Source organism: Neltuma alba, unplaced genomic scaffold, assembly GCF_004799145.2.
Source record: "Neltuma alba isolate B1F8T4 unplaced genomic scaffold, ASM479914v2 tig00011597_pilon, whole genome shotgun sequence".
In the NCBI taxonomy this organism is placed as follows: Eukaryota; Viridiplantae; Streptophyta; class Magnoliopsida; order Fabales; family Fabaceae; genus Neltuma; species Neltuma alba.
The window spans coordinates 207,329-225,740 of record NW_021636249.1 but is presented as its reverse complement, the minus strand read 5'-3'; the positions used below and the strand labels follow the sequence as shown (position 1 = coordinate 225,740).

Here is an 18,412-nt window from a genome sequence, read left to right as displayed (position 1 = left end):
ACGCAGGAATTTCTCTCAAATATACGAGAAAGAAAAAGATAGGACCAGATGTTATTAAAAAAAAAAAACCCACGTATTTATATATTTTATAAATTTGGTGGGTATATTGATTTTTGATATAACATTAAAATTATCATAATTTGATTTTTATATTAAGATAGATTCTATTAATTTTCAGTAATAATTTAAAATTTTAATTTATTTCAAATTGATTTCAAAATTATTGTTTCGTTATCATTGTTTAGTTTATCATATTCAACCACATAATTTTGCGATCTCATTTGTTCTGTATGTGATGGTATTAATATTTTTCAATTTTTAAATTTTTAAAAAAATAAGAGCACCAAAAAATATCATTACGATTATAAATATTGCAATATTAATTGTGAATATTCATGATCTTTTGAGAGTTTTCTTTTAGAGTTTTTTACTTAATTAACAGCTATATAACCTACAACATAAATAACTGAGTGAGAGTTTTTCATAACTAATACACATAACATCCAAAAGTTATGTATTCTACAATTATTTAGATTTATTTTTTGTTGTAGCTGTTGAAATAGAGTTTAAGGACTTATAGCCCATAAGTAGTGGGATGTACTAAGTGATTGTAAGTTTGAAGTAAATGAAAATTGACTACTTCCTATTTTTCCTCTAATTTTCCCCATCTCCCTGGTTTCAATCTCTTGTGATTTTTTTTTTCATAACAATCACAAACACTTAAAAAAATTTCTTTTAAAGTTTAATTGTTTCTTTTTCCCTCTATGTGCTTTAATAAGTGAAACTCAATTGTAACAACTAGAAATATAATATGATTATTTGTAAGATGTTTGAAAAAATCATTTCAAAATGTTGCATATTTCAATGGAAAAATGACAAAAAAAACCTTTAAAATTGTGAAATCCAAAATCCAAAATTGGGACGGGAAGAAGTTTTATTATATGGCAGATGACGGAAATGTTGTGGACTCGGGTCAGATATATAAGTTATCTTCTGAATACGCCCTTGACAGTAACGATGAGCAGGTTTGGCAGCAGTTGAACACTGTGAGAAGTTTTCCAGAAGGGAAAAGGAATTGCTATACCCTCAAACCCAAACAAGGCAAAAACAACAACTTTCTCGTTAGAGTTTACTACAAGTATGGAAATTATGATTACAATAATTCTGCTCCAGTCTTCCAGTTCCATCTTGGCGTCAATTTCTGGACAAGATCGGGTAATAACAGTGACCTTAGAAGAATGGAGGCCATTCGTGTTTCTCGAACCAACAAAGTTGATGTGTGTCGTATCAACATTGGCCGTGGAATACCCTTCATTTCGTTGCTCCAACTATGGCCTCTCAAGGATTCTATATATCCGAACGATTCCGATTTCTCGCCGCTAGGCCTCATGACACGCTCTTCTTGGGGAACATCTAAAGCAGATTATACTTTCATCACGTAAACTATTTCAATCTATTCGTTACTTGCTAGTACTTACTTATTCATTCAACCTGGATTAATTAAGCATGGCTTGTTCTTCAAATAATAATGCAGATACCCAGATGATATCTACGATAGCTCATGGTTCCTCCGTAGAGAGATCGAAAACTCAGAGCCAATCACCACATCGGTTCCGATCGATGGCGATGTGTCAAACTATAAATTACCCAGAAAAGTGTTGGGCACTGCAATTCGTTCACGGAACGGTTCGTCCTCTTTAGTTATCGAGTTGGATTACAGTACAGATTACGAGTACTTTGTTTACCTTCATTTTTATGACTTCGAGGAGCATTCTCAAGATCAGCAAAGAAAGATGGAAATTACTTTCACGGATACGATCCGAGAGAACATAACTCTTCAATACCGGGTGCTCAAAACCATGGTGAGGAGGATACCCAAGGGGGAATATCTTAGTAACATTTCAATCACATCAACCCCAGATTCTGGTTTGCCCCCCATGATCAATGCTCTTGAAATCTATAGAGTACTGGCCCAGTCGGATTCACCAACTCAGGAAGGGGATGGCAAGTATTACATATTTTGTTATCTTATCATTCTCCTTTTACAATTACTTTTAAGAATGAGCGCCCATGCATGTTAGGCTACTCTGGTCTATCATATTTGTTTTAAGTTTTTTATCTAGATTTAGCACCAGATCATTTAAGATTACGAAAAAGAAAGTGGTTTTAGTTAACTTAAACATAACAAAATTGTTAGGAGCAGGGTTCGTAATAGGGAAAAAAAACATTCTTTTTGCTTTTTTTATAATAAATTGAAAACAGAACTTTTGTGATTTGCTTAAAGTTCTCCCAACAGCTTCCCATGCTCCCAACAATTTTCTCATGTTTAATTAACCAAATTCGCACGGGAGCTTCTTTTACATGAATTATCATCAGTCTCTACACACTGATCTTTGATTCTGACTGATCATGTCTAACCGTGAATGCTATGCGGATTGTGAAACAAGCATATAAAATCACCAGAAATTGGCAAGGAGATCCCTGCATGCCACGCAGTTTTAGTTGGAACGGTCTGAATTGTAGTTACTTTGGCAACATTCCCAGGATCACTTCATTGTGAGTAGTCTTTGGATGTTTTAAAATTTGTTAGGTTTGATAACCTAAGTATATTCCACTGTTCATGCTGTTAATTTATTGATATCTCAATCAATGTTGTTCAAGGAGCTGTAAAGGAGTTTACATATTTGTTGTGACGTCCAATATCTCTCTTCTTCCTTGCTTATTGTAGTGAAATTTCCATTCTTGACCACATATGAGCAGGAACTTGAGCTCAAGCAAAGTGACTGGACAGATAAATACTTCATTTTCCGATCTCATATCGTTGGAGTCCCTGTAAGTATTTAAGGAACCCCGACTTGAATTTTTTTAGGTCTACATTCATTGTCTGCGCAACGCATAATAACCCCCATGCAGTAACTTCATCTGATTAATATGTCTCATGTTGTAGGGATTTGTCCAACAATCAGTTGACGGGGAGAAAAACCTGAAGTTTTAGGAAAACTACCCAATTTGAAACTACTGCAAGTTGCAATGCTTTAGCATATATATATAGAGGAATAATACCTTCTAGTTCAACAAATCTATTGTGATTTTCTCATGTGATGTTTTAGTAATTTGTCAGGGAACAATCTAAGTGGTCCAATTCCAAAGGCCCTAACGGAGAAGAACGGCAATCCTTTAATCCTGAGGTTTAATTTGCTTATAGCAACACACTTAATTCATTCATCGGCAGTTGCATTGTCTGCGTAGCATGGCACTTCTTCTGCTTTGATTGAGAATATTCGGAAGAACTTCTTCTATTCTATCTTCCTTCACTAGTGTATTTTAGTTTCAAACACATTACTAGTACTTTTCTTCATTTAGGATACCATTAACAGTCTTCCATATTGCCAGATGCTAGCTAGTTGCATAGTAATATGCAGATGATGTTCTACCATACGACTCGCAGTTACTAACTGGTGCCTTTTCTTTCCTTCCCTTTCCCCTAGTTTGGATGGAAATCCAAGTTTCTGTCAGAGGGGTGCTTGCAAAAGCAAAACCAAACCAAAGAAGCCCATTATTCCAATTATTGCATCTGTAATACCTTCTGTAGCAGTCCCTCTTAATAGTAATCTGCATTTATGTGAAGCTTTGGAAACATAAAAAGAAAACACAAAGTGGAAGGTATCCCAGGTGAGCTTACACCCTCAGTCTTCTTTATATCCATTTTTCCTTTATGAATCTTTGGAAGCATTTATTGTTTTACAAATTTCGTGCTTTAATCTACTTTACCGCTTGTCGCGTTCCTCTTCATCATTTTTGGATTAATTCTCACCGGTCACCAGTCACCACAATCGTTTACTAGTATGAGAAAGTCTCTGCCCAGCTTCTCCCTCCATTTTTAAAAATAAGAACATTTTATGAGATCATTTTCTCAGCTGTCTACCGCATTTATTATTTTTGACGAAAACGCTCCCGTATTAAATATGCACAAGTTAAGTTACTTGATTAATTAATGGAGGTTTTCTCACATTAATTACATTGAAGAATATTACTAGAAAATAGTGTCAATTACTGACAAATTTATTGTTTTTAATTAACGTAACTACAGTTACTAAAATTTAAAAGATTATTGTAATTAGTAGAAATGAGGAGTACTGGTTGACAATAACTAAGTGGAGAACCGTTAATTAAGGATGAAATGCAACACCTCACTTTTATATACTAATAGGATCATTTTAACGTCTGTGAATCACTAACGCCAGGTTTTCGTCCTGGGAAAAGACAGGGAATTTTTTTTCTCCTTTAACATTGGAATCCGTTGATCAAATATTTCAAACCTTCAGATAACTGATGAGTGATCCAATATCAACACTGCTTTCAACTTAATCTATTATCACCTAAAATAATTTCATACTATACAATCTTAAAATATTATATTAAAAATAAAGCAACGCTCTTAGTTGTCAGCATATACGTGCACCTGGCAATGCTCACCTCCTTCTTCTAGAGGATACAAAATAATATTTCCATAGAGCAAGTGAAATTACTTGCCCATATATTTTGCTATACAATTTACAGAATTATAACAGGTATCTCTGCTCTTCAACCAGCTCACCTTCTTCTCAAACAACCTCCTTATCCTTCGAGCTACTAGCCTTCACTGTTCATCATAAATGGGAGGGTGAGATTCTAAAGAATCCCCGTAGTAGTAATTTCCATCAAACAAATGTGCAGATCACATAAAGCATGCAAAACAAGCCAAAGTGGAACATAACCTTGCAAGCTAATGCAATTAAGCATTTATGCGCAATGACAGATAGACAAACTGATTAAATAATGCGCAAATACTTGGCAATCACTGCCCCATGTCTATTAGACAAGCTGAATAAATAATGAGCACATAATTGGCAATCACTGCCTCATGTCTATTAGACAAGCTGAATAAATAATGCGCAAATAATTGGCAATCACTGCCGCGCAAATAATTGGCAATCACTGCCCCATGTCTATCAGCTACACGTGATCACGGCTAAATAATCCATGCAAGGAATTAAGGATTACATGTTCTCATGCTTTAGAAAAGCAATATGGCACAAACAGACATGCAGCAATCATACACAAGTGTAAGGTAGGAAAGAACTACTACCTGAACTTTCTGCTTCAAAATCAAACCTTACTTGTTTCCTTTCTCTTAGCTTCTTCGGTGGGCTTTTGCAGATATCAAAACCTATTATTTTAGTAAGGGTAGGTTAATGCTTGATCCAGCTAAAATTCATAAATTAGAAATCTCTCTTTAAATCCCAATCCTTTTTCAATCTCTCTACCCTTACTTAATAGTTGGTCATCCTGGACAATTTTCTTATTTAATACATTTACTGTGGAGAGTTTCTCTCTTTATCTCAGTCCAAATAGTTACTTTTCTTAGTAACTGGTCATCTTGGTCAAAAATACTATTTCTATTTATTATATTTTAAGGACATTCCTTAAGTCCTCCCCTTATTAATCCTCACATTTCTTTCATAGACTTTTGAAGATATTAATACAATCACAGTACTTCTAACCATAACCCTATGATTGGTCGAGAGACACACCCAAACATTTACAATTACTCAACTATATTCATTTTAGTTTACAAGTTGTACCAATATTTTTCATGATCAAGTTACTGCCATCGTTGTACTTTCCAAATCCATATAATCCTTTAGTTTAAATCTAAAAGAAAATTTCAGATTGAAGGGCAATAGCTAAATCACTCAATTCAACCTTTTATAGGTTCTTTTATCAATAAACTCCAATGATTTAATACTTCCTCATATCAAAGTATCCCTTAGTTCAAAGCTTCACATTTTAGAGTTCTAATCAATTTTCTCCTTCAAAATTCTAAAGTCCCCAAGCTTCAACCATTTCTATTCACCTTTCGATCATATAACAAATTAACTTACATAATCATCACTTATCATTCAAAACCTTAAGAACAAACCATACATGGTTCTCCTCCTAGTAAATTTTGAGTATCAAGGTTCTAAAACCACACTCTTATTTATTTATTTATTTAGACAGCATTTCCACATCAACTCTAGGCTTCCAAAGTCAATTCTTCATATCACCACTACTTCCTTCTTTCTCATATATCTCTCGCTACTCACATTCCAGCTCCCACGGTCACACTTAAGCAATTATATAAATATATAAAACCCAAACTCAACCCCATTCAGCAACAAAATCATCATCTTTCTTCATTCCATTTAAAACCCGATACATCCATGTATAAACATACATCTCCGCCACTTTAGTTTCTAAAATTTCAGTCCCATGACAGCAACATTAATCAACATATCAGAGACATCAAAATTGGAAGACCCGTAACCTCCCGTCACTAAATCAACCAGAAGATATATACTTATATGTACATATAACACAGGCCCATAAACTAAACTTTATTCTGCTACAGATTGTGTATACATATAATATTATATTATATTCTTCCTAACTTACAGAACCTGAAGCTACAAGTATCGAAACTATATATATATATATATATCAGTTCGGTAATCTCAGGATAGAGTATCAACCTTACATGCAAGCTTGAAAACCAACGTCAAACACTTCAATCTACCCATAGAATCTGAATCCATCGGTCCTCTTATCCTTTCCATCACTTTCTCTCACTACCCTTCTGTCTCTCTCTCCTCAAACACGCCATAACCACTCGGATAACAGGAAAGAGAATGGTGGGAGGTTGATCAGGATGCTCACCTGGAATGTTTGATCGGTTTGCATGCACTGGATACCACCTCCGATCACCAGATTCAACTCAGCCTCCTCTCCGTCGCCGACTTCTTCCTCTCGTGCTTCCTCTCTCTCTCGCTCGCGCTCTCTATCTCTCTTTTCTCTGGACACCGAATGAAATGAGCTAGACGCGTGGTAACCAGCTGTTACATGGAGGAGTGAATTTAGACGCGTGGAAGACCAGCTGTGCAACGGAGAAACGATTCAGACGTCTTGCGGACATGATTGCTGAGTCATTTTGCCCTCCTCAATAATTATTCTTCCAATCCTATCCCTTTTCCTATTTTTCTGAAATATAAGATATATCCAGAAATTAAACCAAAATATCCTGAATGGATTTTTCTTATCCATCACAACTGGTTATCCTAAAATTCTCAGATTAAATATAAATCTCTAAGTATTTTTCCATAATTTCCAGAGAAAATAAACCATTCTTCTCTTAAAATTATCTATTAAAATTATTTAAGCCATTTTTGGGGAAATACCTTTTCCAAAATGTCTCTAAACCCTAAAAATCATTATTCCAAAATTTTCCCCCTTTATTTGGCAAATAAATAATTTTAATCAATTTTTCTTTTTTCTACTCATCCTAAATCATAAAATTCGGGGTGTTACATGAAACATGAAAATTTATACAGTGCTAATTTAAGGATGGATTAATTAGTGAGGTAGTACGTCAGATGCATTACCCGGAACGTAACTTCCTTTGTACTAGTATGCAATAGAAGTAGTCTTTTATTATACTTAATATAAGATCATTTGGAAAATTTAATAAAACATTTATAATCTATTTCGGAAAATGCCCTTTCTTTTTCACTCTCTTAGCTTGATGATGACTTTCCCATCCTCAAACAACGAATTATACCAATCAAAGGGAAATTTTGGAAAGTTGTAAAAAATTCTAAAATTTAACTGCTTTTAGCTAATTTATTTTATTGTACATGCCTTTATAAAAGAGACATAAGTGAGTAATTAAAAATGTCTGAACATTTTATTGTACATATGTTTATTGCTAAAGTAATCCAAGTTCAATCATTAATACATGATACTATTGGAATTTCTCTTCCACTTGTAGCGACATCATTTTAAAATGACGGGAATCTAAAATGGAAAAACGGTGCTTTTAATCACATGCAACTTCTTGGTATTACCAATTCCTTTGAGACCGTTATTGGACAAGGGGGGTTTGGCAAAGTGTACCTGGGCACACTACAAGATGGTACAAAAGTTGCAGTCAAGTTACTCTCCAAATCATCACAACAAGGGTTTAAGGAGTCAGAGGTTAGAAGAAAAAGTCATCAATTATAAACGTTGGGTTTGAACTTTTGATGGCTGTTCATCATAAGAACTTTTGATGGTGACACGAAATGCAGGCAGAACTTTTGATGGTTGTTCATCATAAGAACTTGGTTTCTCTTGTTGGCTATTGTAATGATGGTGATACGAAAACACTAGTTTATGAGCACATGGATGAAGGAAATCTCCGACAGAAATTATCAGGTTTGTTAATTACAATACATATCTCAATACTCATTCCTCTAGCTTAATTACGAGTCTCGTGAAAAGTTGTTTTCGGATTTGCCTCGACATTATTGCTGTAAGAAACATCAAGGCAATGAATTGAAAAATAAAAAGGAAGAGGAAAGGATGGTAACTATACAAGTGATAAATCATTACTGAGTTTGTGGGGTACTTGACATTTTTCTATGCACAATCTAAATATTTTGCAGATAAGAATCCATATGCTTTGAAATGGAATGAGAGACTTCAAATAGCATTGGATGCAGCATGTGGTGTGTAAAATAGTAGTCTTTTCCATTCTTTGAAATTGTCAATCCATGTTCCTTTGCTTTTACTCTTTTTCATTGTTTTTAATGATTTTCCCTTTATTTTAACTTCAAAGGTTATCTGGTTGCTCAACAAAAATGCAGGATTGGACTATCTACATAATGGTTGTAAGCCAGCCATAATTCATGGAGACTAGAAACCTTCCAACATCCTGTTAAGCAAAAACATGCAAGCTAAGATTGCTGACTTTGGATTATCCAGGGCTTTTTTTGATGATACTGATATGCAGTATTCAACTTGTCCTGCTGGCACAATAGGTTATCTAGCTAGATCCCGAGTGCGTATTTCTTTTCTAATTTCTAAACTTTTTCCAGTACTCCTTGATGCAAAAACTCTTTAATTACCTTATGAGCAATTCATTAAGATAGAAATTTGTTCTAGCTTTACCCACACATGTGCAATTCAAGATAATCCGCAACTGATGATGGAGCAGTGACTGTGCCTAAAATATGCTTAGCTAATTTTCTCAAAATGTATAGATTCCATGATGTTGAAAATCTAAACAAACTCACGAGATTTTTACAGTCTATAGATCAACTTTTAGCAAACTTTAGTAGAACAGATTGAAAATGGCATTCTTATCACTTGAACAGATATAGCATAACATTTTTTTCCCGGCCAAATGCATTAAAATGCAAATTTATTGATGGATACTCCATCTTGAAAAATTTACAGATTCCATAGCTGTGGAAACCTGAATAAGAAAAGCGATGTTTATAGTTTTGGGATAATTTTGCTTGAGCTTATGAGTGGTCGGCCAGCGGTAATAGGAGCACCTGGCAGCAAAAGTCACATATCTGATTGGGTGGCTCCAAAGCTGGAGAGTGGGGACATCCAGTCCATTATGGATCCAAGATTAGAGGGAAAGTTCAATACTGCTTCAGCATGGAAATTTTTAGAGATAGCCATGTCTTGCATTCCACAAGTTGTAATTCAAAGGCCTGATATAAAGGAATGTCTGGCCTTGGAAATATCCCTTCAAAATGCAGAAAGTAACAGTGGAACTTCTGTTTCTTCTTTGAGTAGCACTTATTTTTCGCTAGAATCAAACTCAGGTCCATGTGCTAGGTAGGATTATTTGCGGATTCAAGCTGTCTCTCCCAACCAATCATCCAATCCAACCAGAGAGATTTGTTTTGTTTAGTCAAGTTATCATGTCTTTTTGCTGTATTTCTAGTAAGCCTGTTTGTCGCCCAAGGTTAGGTTGACTCATGAGATGAAGAAATTTGTTAATGACTTTGCACCAAGTTGTTACCATTTATGCTGAAGTTTTGTTTTTGCTCCTTTTTTTAATTCGGAGAAAAACTCATGTCTTGAAGTGGAAACAAGGCCTCATAGAATAATCATATTCTGCAAAATGCTCTGATGTCAGTTTGTTCGTTTTTCATTTCTTCTTCCTCCATTATGGAGGTGAATTGAACTATTTATCTACACAGTGGTAGCAATCCGCTTCTAGATGACGGACACATGAAAACATCTGACATTTTACCAAATGAACAGATACAAGCCAAGATTGTTGATTTTAGGTGACGATAATGAGCTTCATCGAGTGGTATTGTCTAATTCAACACATGTTTTTAATTTGGAAGGAATGATGTGTGGTTCAATTTTGAGACAAAATGACATATTTGCTATCATCAGTTTTTCAAGATTACAATCTAAATTTATATAAATCTGTTCTGATAATGCAATTTTTCAGGAAAAAGGAAACTCATATCTTGAAGTTTATGTTTATTATATCATAAACACATCGGTCATATTATGATTATGGTAGTTGCATGGTTCAGATTGATAAATTCCACAAGAAATATTGATGTAATTGATTGAGCGATAAAAATGATTCAACTAGAAAATGATGGTTCATTAAGATCATACGCGCGCGCACACTGGCCAATCTCAAACCTCATATTTTCAAGCTGGCCACATCAGATGAGAAGACAATATTGAAGATATATATAAAATTGAGATGCCTGCACAAAATATTAATTAATTGAACATCTAGATAGACTAAAATTTCACGTATATATTTATCCCATAAGTTTGGCCAATGTTAGAACTTATAACCGAGGTAGTTGTTAACTATATTGAAATCTTTGAATTATGCCACAAATGTCAACATCTAAATTCAAAAATCTCGGCACAAGCAAGCCTTGCATACCTGAAAAAACCACTACAAATAAGCTAGCTTCCTCATGTATATTCATATATTCTTATCATCTTCTTTGAAAGAGAAGGGACGAAAAAAATTAACTAACAATTTATCTGCTTATTATTGTTATCCATAAGCAATGGGAAGCAAGTCTTGGAGGTGTTCTTTGGTGAGTTTTTTCATATTTGCTATGGTGTTAGCTCCAACTTTGCCCTGTGAAGCTCAAATTCCAGAGGCCCCAGGTAATAAACCAATCTTGCTCACCTCCTTAATTAATTAGTGTAATATATATATATATATATATAGAAATAATATTCTCTATTAATGATCATCTTCAATCGATCATCTTCGTTGTGAATCTTTTATATAACTCGTGGTGTACAACTGATCCTTATTTTGTTAAAGCTCATTTTGATAGACCAATAAATCTTTTCAGGGCCAAAGTACGTAGTTCGCTTTAAACAAGATCGTAATTGATCGTCTCTTACTTGTTTGAGATATGCATAATAATGAAAGTAAAGAATTATGACTCATCTTCATAGTTTATATTCCATTCCGTTTTTTAATTTGTGTTCCTGAACTAGGCCAAAGATTTATATTTATATTGTTAAACGGATTAAACTTGAAAGTGAAAGTGATTCATAAATGGCTTTGTGTGTGTCCGTTAAGCCAATAAGCCCTCAAATTATAGAGAGGCAAGCTCAGAGTAACCGGGTGATCCCATAAAAAATGTTAACTATATACACTAAATTAAAAATAAATCTATTACTAGGATTAAGAAAAGTAATTTAGCTATTAATTAAATTTATGTAATGGCTGAATTATTATTGAGGTAATTAAGATTGTGAATTCGTGGTGCGGGCACCAACCCAGGTGGGCCCATTATTTGTCCTGCATATGTGTGTGTTGTGCCCCTGCTCCACCTCCAGGCGAATGCTGCCCTTGCGTTTGCCCTTCCCCTCCTCCTGCTCAGTCCCCCTCTCATTAATTTTCACCATATATATATATATATATATATATATATATATATATATATTATATACTCCCTCTGTTTTTTATTATAAAAGACATTTGATGCTTATGGCATGTTCCTATATATAAGAGACACTTAGAAGTTGTTTCTATCTTTTTGTGTTGATTTTCTATGTTACCCATATTTATTGTCTTCAACTCACACTCTCTCTCCTTCCCACTTCTCTTTTTTTTGAATAATTTACCATTGTTCTCTCTCATGCTCTCTCTCCTTATTAATGAGGGCCTTTTTTGAAAAAAAAAATTATACCTTTTACATATTGATTGTTCTTAACTAATTTTAACTGTTTTTTTTTATCAACGTAATTCGGTTATTTGTCTCTTATAATAAGGAACGGAGGGAGTATATAATTAAATGCGTTCAATCTATAAGAATATGGATGTCCATTAAATCATAAAAGAACATGTATGATGTCAAGGTTCATAAATGTTGGCAGGATTTCATATGTTTGTTTATGATTAATGTGGTTATGCATGCTTCTTACGAATTTAAAGTGATGTGGCTCTATATATATAACGATGTATAAATAATCGGCTGCTTTGTTTCAGTCAGCTGTACTAAATAAGAGGGGGCCGTGGGAGTCTGACTCTCACTGCAATATGTTGTTTGTTTGTTGTAATTTTAATTTGCAACTCAAGTCTCCTATAATATACTACCTTCAATCCTTAATATAAGAACTGGTTGACTAATTTGAGTAGATTAAAAAAATTCGTTAAATTAGCTATTTGTAATAAATATGTATTATCTTTCCTAAAATATCCTTACTAGTCAAGTATATTAGATAGAACTACCATTATTACAAGGATTACCTTAAAAAATGGATAAATATGAGACAAAATGGATTGGGATCTTATATTTAGGATCAAAATAAAAATCAAACAAGCTCTTGTATTAAGGATCGGAAGTAGTACTATATATGTTTGTTATACTGATGAACACAGCATAGTCCGGTCTAAAGTTTATACGAAAACTAAGCATTTGAAAGTAGCATCAGCATTTAAGAAATTATAGATATATGAAACGGGAATGAAAAAATCTTGTAAATTGTAATTTTTAGTTGATTTTAGGAACCAAGTTCATGGTTGTTACATTACATTTCTGTTTAATTATGGCGAAACGATTACCATGTTTTCATTACTAGACACATAATTTGATGAGGAAGTCCATCTCACAGGAAGATACATATAAATACTAAATTATTTGGAAGACAAATGGAAACTCACACTGATATACCTAAGAATATAAAGTGTTTGCTTGTGATGCTGTTGAATCACGCATATTAAAACCCAATAAGCCCAAATTTCTTGCCATTAATTTGGAATTCACATATGGTCTGAATTATTCGATCTTCAATTTTTAAAAGTAAAAATGATTAAATAAGAATATTAATAAATTATCACCTGTAATACAAATATTGGTTAATACTCGTATTTTAATAAAAAATCAACATATTTATAACAAATTGCTTATATTCTTGTGATTAAGTTTTCCAATAAATGAACGACATTTATATATTCTCAACACCTCAACATCAAGGAACGTCACGTCACAACTGTGACGAAGAACACAAATATCAAGGCATTATTAACTCTATCAAAAAAAAAGTATTTAATCAAATTCTCTAGATTTGGTCAAAAAAAAAAAATCAAATTCTCTAGAAAAAAATCTGGCAACAAGAATTTAATCAAATTCAAAAATAACACTCTTTAAATTCCACAGTCCACACACGTCCATTTCTTGTGTCACTTATAATCTCGCCGGAGGCCCGACTTACCCAAATCAAAGTCTACTAATAATAATAATAATAATAATAATTCTATAAGTAATAGGAAAAATTGTAATAAAGTCTTATATAAGAGAATTAAATACAAAAAAAATTCTTAAAATCATTAAATTATTCTGAAGTCCCAAGAAACCTCATTACAAGAGATTTTATTTGTTTGATTATCAAATTGCCCTTATCTTTTTTTTAAAGTATGCATTAACAACTAAAAGTGCAGTCATTAACAACTTAAAATGTAATGATTAAAAATTATTACAGAAGATATTGACAACTCATGCATTATATTTTTGTGGTATTTTAAGAAAATATGTTTTAATACTTACTGTGATAGTTGTTAATTGTTAGACTTTAAATTGTTAATGATTGTTCTTTTAATTGTCAATGTATACTTAAAAAAAATATAAAGATAATTTAATAATTACACAAATAAAATCTCTTATACTAAGATTTTTTAAAGTTCAGAATAATTTGATGATTTTAAAAAAAAATTTTATATTTAATTCTTTTTGGGTGAGATTTTATTATAACTTTTCCATAATAATACTCCTCAAGTCGTGGTTTATGTAAGTCAACAAACGGGACCCACTGCACGTCATATTCGTAGCTTTTGTTTTTTCATCAAGGACTATTAATAAATAGGCCAAAGCCCAATGCAGAGTCAAATTCCACATGGGGCCCACAGCGGTCCCAAACAAGTAACCCGGTTATAATCTTCACGTCACTTTTAATGAGGGAGAATCTCATAAAAAGAAATTTAAAATGATTAAATTTTAGATAAGAAATTCCTACAAAAATATCTTGTTAGTTTCAAGTTAAGAGTTGTTAAAATTTATTAAAGCGTGTCACTTGATTTGTGATTTAATAATTTCAAGTTTCTTCTTGTTGGATTCTCCCTTTTAATTACTCAAATAAATAATTAAATCTTTAATATAAGTTAGTTAAATCAGTAAAACTATTTAAAAATTATTTATGTTTTTAATTTACTTCTGAAAATCATAAATTTAAAAATTATATTTTCTCTTGAATGCATAGGGTAAAACAATTTTTTAAATTAAAATAAAGTATTGAATGCTCTATAAATTCCTGCAAAAAAGATTACTAGTAGTGCAAAAGACTAGAGGGTTTATACCACGTATGTGTGTTATATTGACGAACACAGCATTGTCTCTAAAGTTTATAAGAAAATTAAGCATTTGAAAGTAGCATCAACATTTAAGAAATTAAAGATATATAAAGCAGGAATGAAAAAATCTTCTAAATTGTAATTTTTTTTTTTTTTGGGTTTTAGGAACCACATTCGTGGCTATTCCATTACATTGCTGTTTAATTATGACGAAACGATTACCATTTTTTTCATTTCTAGACACATTAGTTTAATGATAGGAGAAAAAGTTCATACTTCTGATAACCAAGTCCATCTCCCAGATAGGAAGATACGTATAAATACTAACTCCAGTCTTTAATATAAAAATTTGTTTGACTTTTATTTTGATTCTAAATATAAGATCTCAGTCCATTTTATCTCTCATATTTATCCATTTTTTTTTTAAGATAGTCACTGTAATAATGGTAATTATAGCCAATACACTTGAGTAGTAAGGTTATTTTAAGAAAGACAACACCTATTTATTACAAATAACTAACTTAACTAATTTTTTTAATCTACTTAAATTAGTTAACTAGTTTTTAAATTAAACATCGGGGTAAGTACTAAATTATTTGGGAGACAAACGGAAACTACTCATGCCGATATACTTCAATATAAAGTGTTTGTTTGTGATGCTGATGAATCATCCATATATGTGTGTGTATATTAAAAACACATATGGTCTGAATTATTCGATATTCAATTTCTAGAAGTAAAAATGATTAAATAAGAATATTAATAAATTATCAACTGTAATACAAATATTGGTTAATATTTTAATAAAAAATCAACATATTTATATCAAATGGCTTATATTCTTGTGATTAAGTTTTCCAATAAATTAACGACATGTATTCCTTCGCTCCTTAATATAAGACCCATTTAACTAATTTGATTACATTAAGAAAATTAGATAAGTTAGTTAATTATAAGAAATATGACACATTTTTCCTAAAATACCATAATCATCTTTCTTAATACCCCTCTTCCTTTTCTACTTGATTATGGTTGAAGGAATATTCATAGGGGTAATTTAGAGAAAATTGATAAATATGATAAATGAGTCTTATATTTAGGATCAAAACCAACTCAATAATTAGATCCTATATTAAGGACCGGATGAGTATATATTTTTGACCCCTCATAAACCACGAGACCTAGCACAAGTTGTAGGTACTTGGGTTGTTTAAGCATTCATCCTGGATTCGATCCAAGGGTGTGTACGCAGTAGGAATTGTGGTCAGTACCAATGCCCCTTCAGGACTTTTACTGTACATTCTGGATTAGTCTGAACCTGTTGATGTGCCTGAAAGATGGTCTTGACTCAGGATACCAAGAGAAGAAATTAAAAAAAAAAAAAAAGGAACGTCGCAACTGTGATGAAGAACACAAATGTCAAGGCGTTATTAACTTTACCAAAGAAAAGTATTTAATCAAATTCCCGTGGAAAAAAATCTGGCAAAAAGAAGTATTTAATCAAATTCAAAAATAACATTCTTTAAATTCCACAGTCCACGCACGTCCATTTCTTGTGTCACTTGTAATCCCACTGGAGGCCCGACTTATTCAAATCAAAGTCTAATAATAATAATAATTCTATAAATAATAGGAAAAATTGTAATAAAGTCTCATATAAGAGAATTAAATACAAAAGAGTTCCTTAAAATCATTAAATTATTTTGAAATCCCAAAAGACCTCATCACAAGAGATTTCATTTCTTTAATTATCAAATTGTTCTTATCTTTTTTAAAATATGCATTAACAATTAAAAGTACAGTCATTAACAATTTAAGGCATAATGATTAAAAACTATCGCGGCAGATATTGACAACTCATGCATTATATTTTTGTGATACTGTGAGAAATGTGTTGTTAATACTTATCGTAATAATTGTTAATCGTTACATTTTAAGTTGTTAACGACTATTTTTTTAGTTATTAATGCATGTTTAAAAAGATATAAGAATAATTTGATAATTAAACAAATAAAATCTTTTATACTGAGATCTCTTTAAACTTCAAAGTAATTTGATGATTTTAAGAAAAATTTTTATATTTCATTCTTTTGGATGAGATTTTATTACAATTTTTCCATAATAATACTCTTCTAGTCTTGGTTTATGTAAGTGAACAAGCGGGACCCACCCCACAGCATATTCGTAGTTTTTGTTTTTTAATTAAGGACTATTAATAAAGGGAAAATCCCATATAAATACCTATTGAATTCTAAAATTCCAAATAAGTCACTCTAACTTCACAAAAGACAAACAAGCCTACAGGTATTAAATCGGAATTTGCAAATTTTGACAAATTACCTCCATGCCCTTTTTCTTATTTCCTTATCCTCTCTCTCTTCGTCGTCTTTTTTACGGCAGAGACACAGCTTGTATGGGAAATTAATGCCGTGGCTGCATCATTCTTTCGCTGGGTTTTGTTAGACATTGGAGACGCAGTTGAAATATTTTAGGATAGAGAAGAGAGATCGCCATTGATTTTGGGAGCACACCATTATACAACGGATCCTCTTCTTCAAATAGCGGCCATTGCAAAACTTTGTTGTTTATATTTATGAATTAAAAGAAGCCATGGGAACCAAAATATAACAACTATGAGTCATCTTCTTGAGAGAGAGAGAGAAGACACGGTTAGATCTTCTTTTTCCTCAGTCATGGTAGCACTAAATATAGTTACTGTCATAGAACATTCTGGTTTTTGGTAAATATCATTAGTGCAGTTGTCAAACCCATTATAAATGTTGTCAATCACATTATTTTATAATAGATTGACTTTTGTAGTCTGAATGACAAGAAAATATTATAGATATTAGTTTAATCTTAATGCTACCTTGTCATTTGAATATATTTAATGTAACTTCTGTCATAGGCTCGTTGTTTTTTCATAAATATTGTCATTTTAGTGGTCAATTCCATTACACATATAGTAAATTATGAAAGTTATTAATATTATGTTTATTATGATGTTTTTCTAGTGTACTTGTATACTACCTTGTCAATACATTTTGACCCTCGTTTAATTCCCCAAAAGGCTAGACTTAAAACAGGTTACAAAAATTGCTATGCATGTAGTAATTTTCATTACGCAAGTTATCATTCCCATTACATGTTTAATAAAGTTGTCTGCAAATGAACTAAAATTGGATTGCAAATAATCAAGTTACAAGTCGCTTGATGGAAATGATAACTTGCATTATGCAAGTTGTCATTTTCGTTACTTGTTTTGTAAAATAATATGTAAATGAAAATTATTTTGCACTGATATTATTTTACAAAGCAAGTAACGAAAATGACAACTTGCATAATGCAAGTTATCATTTCCATCAAGCGACTTGTAACTTGATTATTTGCAATCCAATTTTAGTTCATTTGCAGACAACTTTATTAAACATGTAATGGGAATGATAACTTGCGTAATGAAAATTACTACATGCATAGCAATTTTTGTAACCTGTTTTAAGTCTAGCCTTTTGGGGAATTAAACGAGGGTTAAAATGTATTGACAAGGTAGTATACAAGTACACTAGAAAAACATCATAATCAACATAATATCAATAACTTTCATAATTTACTACATGTGTAATGGAATTGATCACTAAAATGACAATATTTACGAAAAAACAACGAGTCTATGACAGAAGTTACATTAAATATATTCAAATGACA

The 18,412-nt window shown here is 32.1% G+C and overlaps 1 protein-coding gene across 1 annotated transcript; it reads left to right on the top strand.

Annotated features, from left to right (window-relative positions):
• The first annotated feature begins 941 nt into the window (after positions 1 to 941).
• LOC114715539 (probable LRR receptor-like serine/threonine-protein kinase At1g05700) lies at positions 942 to 2,987 on the top strand. Its single transcript, XM_028900409.1, has 4 exons — positions 942 to 1,438; positions 1,535 to 2,008; positions 2,761 to 2,832; positions 2,948 to 2,987. The coding sequence occupies exons 1-4, from the start codon at positions 942 to 944 to the stop codon at positions 2,985 to 2,987; spliced, it is 1,083 nt and encodes a 360-aa protein (XP_028756242.1).
• Positions 2,988 to 18,412: the final 15,425 nt, after the last annotated feature.

Coding starts and splice junctions, on each gene's coding strand:
- LOC114715539 (XM_028900409.1), top strand. CDS start 942: ATGGCAGATGACGGAAATGTTGTGGACTCGGGTCAGATATATAAGTTA. Junction 1,439..1,534: donor GCAGATTATACTTTCATCAC/GTAAACTATTTC, acceptor ATAATAATGCAG/ATACCCAGATGATATCTACG. Junction 2,833..2,947: donor CTCATATCGTTGGAGTCCCT/GTAAGTATTTAA, acceptor CTCATGTTGTAG/GGATTTGTCCAACAATCAGT.